This window comes from Scophthalmus maximus, chromosome 6 (genome assembly GCF_022379125.1).
Source record: "Scophthalmus maximus strain ysfricsl-2021 chromosome 6, ASM2237912v1, whole genome shotgun sequence".
Classification (NCBI taxonomy): Eukaryota; Metazoa; Chordata; class Actinopteri; order Pleuronectiformes; family Scophthalmidae; genus Scophthalmus; species Scophthalmus maximus.
This window is the reverse complement of record NC_061520.1, coordinates 5,518,276-5,525,977: the sequence shown is the minus strand read 5'-3', so window position 1 is coordinate 5,525,977 and position 7,702 is coordinate 5,518,276. Positions and strand designations below refer to the sequence as shown.

At 42.8% G+C, this 7,702-nt stretch overlaps 1 protein-coding gene across 1 annotated transcript; it reads right to left on the bottom strand.

Annotated features, from left to right (window-relative positions):
* Positions 1–85: 85 nt before the first annotated feature.
* On the bottom strand, positions 86–6,354 carry ctsa (cathepsin A). The gene is made up of 14 exons (XM_035630859.2): positions 6,212–6,354; positions 4,709–4,875; positions 4,255–4,366; positions 4,122–4,172; positions 3,936–4,022; positions 3,699–3,854; positions 2,590–2,766; positions 2,334–2,425; positions 2,145–2,223; positions 1,920–2,068; positions 1,672–1,747; positions 1,084–1,173; positions 462–563; positions 86–382 (listed from the first exon to the last, which is right to left on the bottom strand). Exons 2-14 carry the CDS (start codon positions 4,873–4,875, stop codon positions 299–301), a joined length of 1,422 nt encoding a protein of 473 aa, XP_035486752.1. The 5' UTR covers positions 6,212–6,354; the 3' UTR covers positions 86–298.
* Positions 6,355–7,702: the final 1,348 nt, after the last annotated feature.

Sequence of the window (7,702 nt, the reverse complement as noted above, 5' to 3'; positions counted from 1 at the left end):
ATCGGGATCAGGCCTTCGAGTGTGAATTCTGTGTGATCAGGGTTTTTTGCCTAAGTCAGATGAAATCAAAAACATCACTCAAGTCCTCGTTTCAAATCAAACTTTATTTCACAGTACAGTTACTGACGGCAGGGCCCGTTTCCATGACAACCACACAAAGCTGACACAGTGACCAGGTGAGTGAGTGGCTGCGATTGATTTCCTTTAAAAATTATCTGTGCTGATTGGCTGGCAGTGGCAGAAAAGGAAAAAAGTATAGCAGCATCGAAGAGTCCAATCAGATCAGAGAGGTCAGAGGTCAGTAAGGTTGCCCCTTGATAAATCTGGTGAACATGGCGAAGGCAGCGATTGGCTTGTCTGATGGAACCATGTGACCAGAACCCTGCAGGGGGACGGAGGTCAAAGGTCAGCGATCACAGGTTCATTGAGGGTTAGCTGCTAATGATGAATAAGGAGTTTACCTTGACTGTGAGAAAGGCCATGTTCTCGAACTCTTTGATGAAGCCGCCGACCTGCCGACCGTCGTCATCGTCGTAGAACCATGGACGCCTCTGGACAACCACCTGAGAGACACTGGACGTCAACACACCTGAGAGACACTGAACCCGGATCAGGTTCTGTCTCTGGATCAGGTTCTGAACCCAACATGGTCCTGATAACCGGAACTTTGAAGCTGCTCATCAACTGTCTCACTTCACTCTGGGTTTTCATATCCAGCTACGAGCTTGTTCATTAGAAACAACATCGTTACAACCATTAATAAAGTTCTTCATGTGATATGAGAAGGAACACTGACACCTGGAGGTTCTATTTAGTCAAAGCAACATGTCAAATAGAATTGTACAAAGTAAATGTAAAGAATGATCTAAAAAGGCAGTAAACATAATGTGTAATATTCAAAGTAAATCTAATAATGAAAAGGAATTTCATCAAATTTACTAAAGAGAGAATATGTTTGTCTTTAGTCAGATCATTTTCCTCATAAAATACATATTTACTTTTTATTTGAATTCATGGTCACAGAGAGATCATCAAGGACATTCACTTGTGAATTATTGATTTTTAACTGAAACATGAATTTACCTCCTGTTGCAGAGACTCAACGAACCACTCGTCCCCCATGAAGTTACAGGCCATGTCCACGTCTCCGTTATACACCAGCACCCGGTACTTCTGCAGAGACCACCACAAATCTTTAACAAGACCCAGCACCCCTAATCCTCTGACAGACCAATAATGAGAGCTGCTGTTTCCTCCTCATTTATGAGGGGACGAGAGGTTGTTTCAGATCAACGGGTCACGATGACCGACGTTCAGCTCGCTGAGGGAAAACTGACACAAAGACGCCGTCAGAGACCTCGGACGTGTAAAACAGGAGTCAATGTCAGAACAGACTAAACCCATTTTTTTTGCCATGACTTAAAAAAATTATGACATCTTTAATCAACAACTAATTTCCTCATCATGAAACAAGATTTTTATTTTATTTTTTACCATTTTCGTTGACAAAAAATTAAAAAAAAACTGACATTAACATCTGTGAACTGATGTTGACTTGAGCTCAACATGGTCTGTTGTTAAAACGTTCATGGGACTGAATTGAATTGATGTTTGTGGAAGAACGTTAAAACTGTGAATGAAGTGTTGTGTGACGGTGGTGCGTTCACTGACCAGAGCAGAGAGCAGCTTCAGGTATTGTTTCCTCATGTCCATGTAGATACGACCGTAGTTCATATTAACCTCCAAACTGCAACACAAGGAGTTGTACAACTTTATCGACAAATCAAAGCAGGGGCACACTTGTGGTGTGTATAATGTGGGACGATGTGGTGTTGTACAGGTGTGTATAATGTGTTGTGTTACATGAACACGTGTGTTTGAGGCGTTCAGGTGCGTGCGTGCGTGCGTGCGTGCGTTACCTGCAGATAAGCCAGTCTAGGGCCTTGGGGCTGATGTGCAGAGCAGCTTTGACGAACGGACTGTTCAGGTAGAGGTAGGAGGGGGTGGAGTTGGTGCAGGGCGGGTCCAGACGGACAGAGGCGTGGTGAAACGCCAGACCTCGTAACTTCTACACGGTCAGAGGATAAATCAGGTATGTTTCCATCCAACAGGTGATATCACGTAAAACACAGGTGACCACTCACCTGACTCCAGAGCCGACTCCATGGGTGGTTGATGAACAAGTTCCCCAGATCCCTGATCACCAGCTGACCACCGTCAACACTGATGATCAATAAACAAGTCAATAATAGGAAGTCCCCGCCTGTCACCAGTGTTCGGGAACATAAATAATTTTTTTGCTAACGAGTCAGAGGTCAAAGGTCACAGCTTACCTGACTCTCTGACCGACTCCACCTGCACAAGGTGCATACAGGTTGTACATGTTCAGTCCTGAACTGTAGACGATGCTCTGAACCTCTGAGACCTGCAGGGGGCGAGGATTCAAACACCTGAGGTTCTGTCCACCAGTTCAGTCTGGTGACGAACCAGTTTAATCCAGACTACGAGATTAACCGGATGGATGTCAGACCTGATTTTATTTATTGATAATAAGAATATTAAACCCAGTTCAGACCGACTCAGACTCACGCTGTCAGAGCAGTTCTTGTCCTGGCTGTTGTAGAAGTCGCAGGTCCCGTCCCTGCAGCAGAACATCTGCAGTCTGGTCCACAGTGCTCGTCCCAACAGGCCGTGATAATACGAGAAGTAAACCAGAGAGTTGTCGTTCATCTCATAACTTGCCATACCGTTTCCAACGGCAATGCCCTGAAAACAGAAAGAGAGAGAGAGAGAGAGAGGGAGGATTGAATAATGACTTAATCTGATTCAATGTCTGTGATTCTGATTTGGGGTTTTTTTTATTAAAAAAAAATTATGATTTACGTCCGCAGCAATGACTCCAAAGCATATGTTGTAGTTCACCCACATTAATGTCGAATTAATGTCATTCCACATAAAATATCACCTCTGCAAAAATACAACATTGTTAGATGTTGACTCTTAAACATAAGGTTGCTCGTCATCTGTTTTTGTAAATGAATTAATCTCAGATTATAATATTGATTAATCGTCACTCAGTGAAATGTGGCTGCATCCTAGAGAACAGAGCGTCCTGAATCCATCTGCTGCCCCACGTCATATAATACTCAACATTCCTCGAGGCTCAGGGACGAGGGAGGTGCAGTTGAAGCTATTTTTAACTCCAGATGTATCAATTAATCCCAAACCAAAAGTTAACTGTGACTCATTTTAAAAGCCTCGTTTAGTCCATCACACCCCAACCTGGAAAACGTCACAGCTTTTATCAAACATAGATAGTTATTATTGTAGGCGATTTTAATTTTCACGTGGACGTTGATAATGGGGCTTTAGTTCTGGGTTTAGCTCAATATTAAGACTCAATTGGTTTCAGTCGGTGTACATCAACTCTCTCATTGTCTTAAACACTTTTATAAGACTAAAATTCAGTAACCTTTGACGTGTTATTATTGGACTACATGCATTGATTAAAAACTTCTCTATCTGATGGTGCCGTAGCTAAATCTGAGGAAAAAATTCCGATGACATTTAATTCAGTACCATGCCTCAGTATAAGGCATAAGGAGTTCGACCAAGATCTTGTTTATAGCACAACAGACTCACTACAATCAACACTTGACTCTATAGCGCCTGTGTGGTTCTGCGGTGGCAGTGCGTACCTGCAGGTTGAGGCTGCTGTCCTCCATCACCCGCTCACTGAGCGTGGGGATGTAGATTCCCCCGTAACTCTCTCCGGTGAGGAAGAGTTTGTTGCTGCTGTACTCTGGGAAAAGACGGAAGAACTCCTTCAGAGCCTGGTAGTTGTTCATCGACACCTAAGGGACAAAAAACAAAAACACTTAATACCTGAAAACTTGTGAGCAAATCAGGACCCGAGTTTCAGGCGCGTCACTCACCTCAGTGTCATTTGTCTCATAATTTGGAACATCAGAGTACGAGAAACCAACTCCTGCTGGAGACTCAAGGTACAACATGTTGGCAATCTGCTCGGAAACGGAACCAATCAGCTCTCAGGAAGTACAAACTATTAAGCGTTTGACCAAAGCACCCGAGGCACATGTTGGCATGCAGATTTAACTGACCTTGTTCCAAGAGTACGGGTTGTACTGCAACGTCACTCCGTCATCCTGGATCTGAAACGACAACGAGGTCAGAGGTCAGCAGGTGTCACTGTGACATCACAAGCCAGATACAGGCCAATCAGAGGTTACCTACCAGGAAGGGGCCGTGTTCGGTCAGAAGTCCGTCCAGAGAGCTGCAGCCTGGGCCGCCGTTCAACCACAACACCACCGGGTCAGAGGACGGGTCCTTCTGGGACTCCACGAACCTGAGGACAAGCACATGTTCCATGTTCCGCAGGCGACACGCAGCTGTATTCATCTATGGAGCCAGATGAAACTCTACACTAAGGAGCCTTGGAGTTACTTGTGACTAGGACATGTCGTTTAACGCACAGAAGTCTCGCAATATTAAGAAAATTTGAAACTTCCTATCTCAAATACTGAGAAAACCAAGTCCATGCATTTGTTACTTCTAAACTGGACTACTGTAATTCATTACTGTTAGGATGTCCCAACAATTCTGTAAAAGCAAAAACAGTTTCATCAGAGGTTAAATAAAGATTAAAGTCACTAACACGGACGATCAGGTGTGCGTCTGAGGTACTGACCAGTAGTGCAGGTGTTTTCCGCCGGCCACGCTCAGGTAGCCAGAGTATTGTTTGAAGTTCGGCTGTTTCACCAGACCAGGCAGGAAGGTCACCTCGTCGCCCGCCGGGGCCGCGTCTCCACCCAGCAGACACAGCAGGAAGTAACACAACACCACCGCCGCCTGCATCTGAAACCAGACAGGAACATCAACGCCACCTTTGATCAGAGTACGACAACAGTGCTTTCGCAGAAAAAACCCCAAAGCCATGGGGACGAACACAAAGTTAATGGCGAGATAAAAATGAGCCATTATATGCATTCATACTACTAATAATTATTATCATTATCAGTATAATAACAATTCATGGCTCCCTAAGCATTTGTTCCTCAGACTGTGGAACGGTCTGTCAAACTCTTAAATCAGACTTTGAGTTCTCAGTCCCTGTTTGGACTGAGCAATAGCTGTTACATGGCCTGATAATATCGATTACAGCGGCCACTTATCCATAACGTGTGATGCTGTAAGTGTGTACATGTCTTCAGAGCCGGCCCTGGCAATGTTGACGCCCCAGGCGAGATTTTTTGATCGGCGCCTCCCAAGATGTTTACAGTACATGACCCCGACCCCCCCACCCCAATATTTGTCCAACACTAATCACCACTTGCCATGCAAGAAATTAAACATTGTACAACATCTAAGATGTGCAATATATAATAATATGCAATAATACAAATATGAATGATGTATGAATTACGCATAACAAATAATTTAAGAACTGTTAATAATAATTTAATAATTTTTCGACTCATTTTTCAGCTACAACTCAAAGCCAGAGCTGGACAGTCTCGGATGATCAGTAATAACGTGCATGTATTGGTTACATGCATCACGTCATGACAGCAGACAGTGTTCATCATGACGTCAGCTCGTGACTGACAGTTCAGGGGGCGCAGTTTGTATGCTTTTGGTAATTAAAAGTGTTTCAGGGCTGAACTAGAATTTGGACCCAAAACGCAGACGACCAGACTCCATTAAAGTTTAATCAGATTTAATAGTTTTTCAAGCAGCAGAGTGTGAAGCTGGAGGGTGGCGACGTTGAGCAGTTAGGTGGAGGAGCAGCAGCGTGGCAGCGTGAGTTCGGCAATGGTTTTCGTGACGAAACAAAACAATCTAGCGACGAGTCACAGCTTTTAACGCGGGAGATTACGAGCTTGATCAGGAACCTCTGTGCAGCCCAGCGGTTTGTTTATTCCTGATCATTCATGTGAAACTGTGTACATTCAATTTCGGAAGAGCATTCTCTAACATCGAGGTTGAGGACGAGGGTAAAACACGTGACTTTTAGCGGAAGTAACGTTAGTTTTTACTCAGTAGTGGGGCGGTTGTTTTGGTCACAGACACACTTCAGTAATACGTTTTGATTTAGCTGCTGTCAGACGTGAATCTGGCTCATAGTTCACAGGTCATCTCTGGTTAACTGCAACAACACGACGGAGATCTGGACGAGGTCCGACACGCTCACCTTCGCCTGGTTCCTCTTCGACCAGCTGGCGACAATAGAGAATCACCCGGTCATATGATAACACGTCGTCACGTGACTTCCCGCTCAGTCAGATGATTTTCTTCTTCTTCCTCTTTGAGGTTGCAGGGCGGTTGGCATCCATCGTTAGCGCCACCTACCGGTCTAACACATCAATGACGGTTTTGCCACACAATAATATGATACATCCATGCAACCACAGCTCTGACGTCGCAGAGCTGCTTCTTCTTATAATAATAATCATAATAATTTCATTTATATAGCACCTTTCAGAAGTAGCTTCACAAAGTGCTTTCACAAAAACATACAAATCACAGACAATTAAAATCAGCATTCTAATTCATACGGTTTTCAGGTCATATATCTGTATTATAAAAAAGATATAAAAAGACAATATAAAAAGACGACAATACATAAAAGCAAGTCGATAGAAATTGGATTTTAAAAGTGTATCCCTTCCTTCTTCTTCGTGTGAAAACAGAGCGTGAACGTGAATAAGGTGAAGGAAGTGTCCTTTAGAATTATTCACATACATCAGACATCTAAACACAAACAGTTCTTTTTGTGAGGACCATCCAAAAACAGTATTAATTAAAAAAAAAAAATGATTCCTTAAATTTGTGGAACAATATATAAAACTATTATATATAGTAAATCATATTTATTTTTGTGAAATGTAACAAAACATACCACGTGCTAATATTTTTTTATGTTCTTTGCATACCGTCATTGTTTATCTAATAAATCAGAACATGAGTCATGTGAAATCCTTCTTCTCTTCACTCTGATTACAATCACCAGTTTAACAGTTTTGAGTTCAATCTTTAATTTTTACTTCAGTTTATTTTAAAGTGTCCTTTAGTTGAACTGTCTCAAGTTTAATTATTTCATGACATGGATTTGAACTTTTTCTATCCCGTTGCTTCCCTCGCCAACTTTTTTTTTCCCTTTTCTGAGATTCCTAAGCTGGTTCCACATGAACATGATGACCTTCCACTGACGGGCTCAGGTGGTCTGAAAGCTATTCCACCTACACTTGCAAACATGCACAGAGTGGATAGTACCAGCTGTGAATCACCAGTGTCCACGCTGCAATGAATATGATGCTTTATTGTCTATATAACTCTAAACGAGACAATTTACTTAATGCTGATAAGATTGAACCATAAAATCTTCTGGAAAATGTTTACTGTGGTTATAAATCAAGTGAGTCATTTTCTCATTGGCTGTTATTGAAACATCCAGTGGAGTCGCCCTCTGATGGTCATTTGAGAGAATACAGGCTTCAGGCACTTCCACATTGGCCCCTTTCCGGCCCAGTGACTAACTCCATCTATAAACATTCTGTGGCAGTGTGTCCTTGTAGAAGTTAAACAAAATTTCATGTCAGATCTTGACGTTTCCTCACTTGCTGATTCACAACAGAGATTCAGTCAGTTTTAAACTCATTAAAATGTGACCCAGCCTCCAGTT

What these genes read in the sequence shown, in the direction of transcription:
- ctsa (XM_035630859.2), bottom strand. Translation starts at nt 4,875, where the DNA reads ATGCAGGCGGCGGTGGTGTTGTGTTACTTCCTGCTGTGTCTGCTGGGT. An exon ending in ACCCGTACTCTTGGAACAAG is followed by an intron (nt 4,023 to 4,121) that starts GTCAGTTAAATC and finishes GTTTCCGAGCAG; the next exon opens with ATTGCCAACATGTTGTACCT. An exon ending in TGGCCTTTCTCACAGTCAAG is followed by an intron (nt 383 to 461) that starts GTAAACTCCTTA and finishes GTCCCCCTGCAG; the next exon opens with GGTTCTGGTCACATGGTTCC.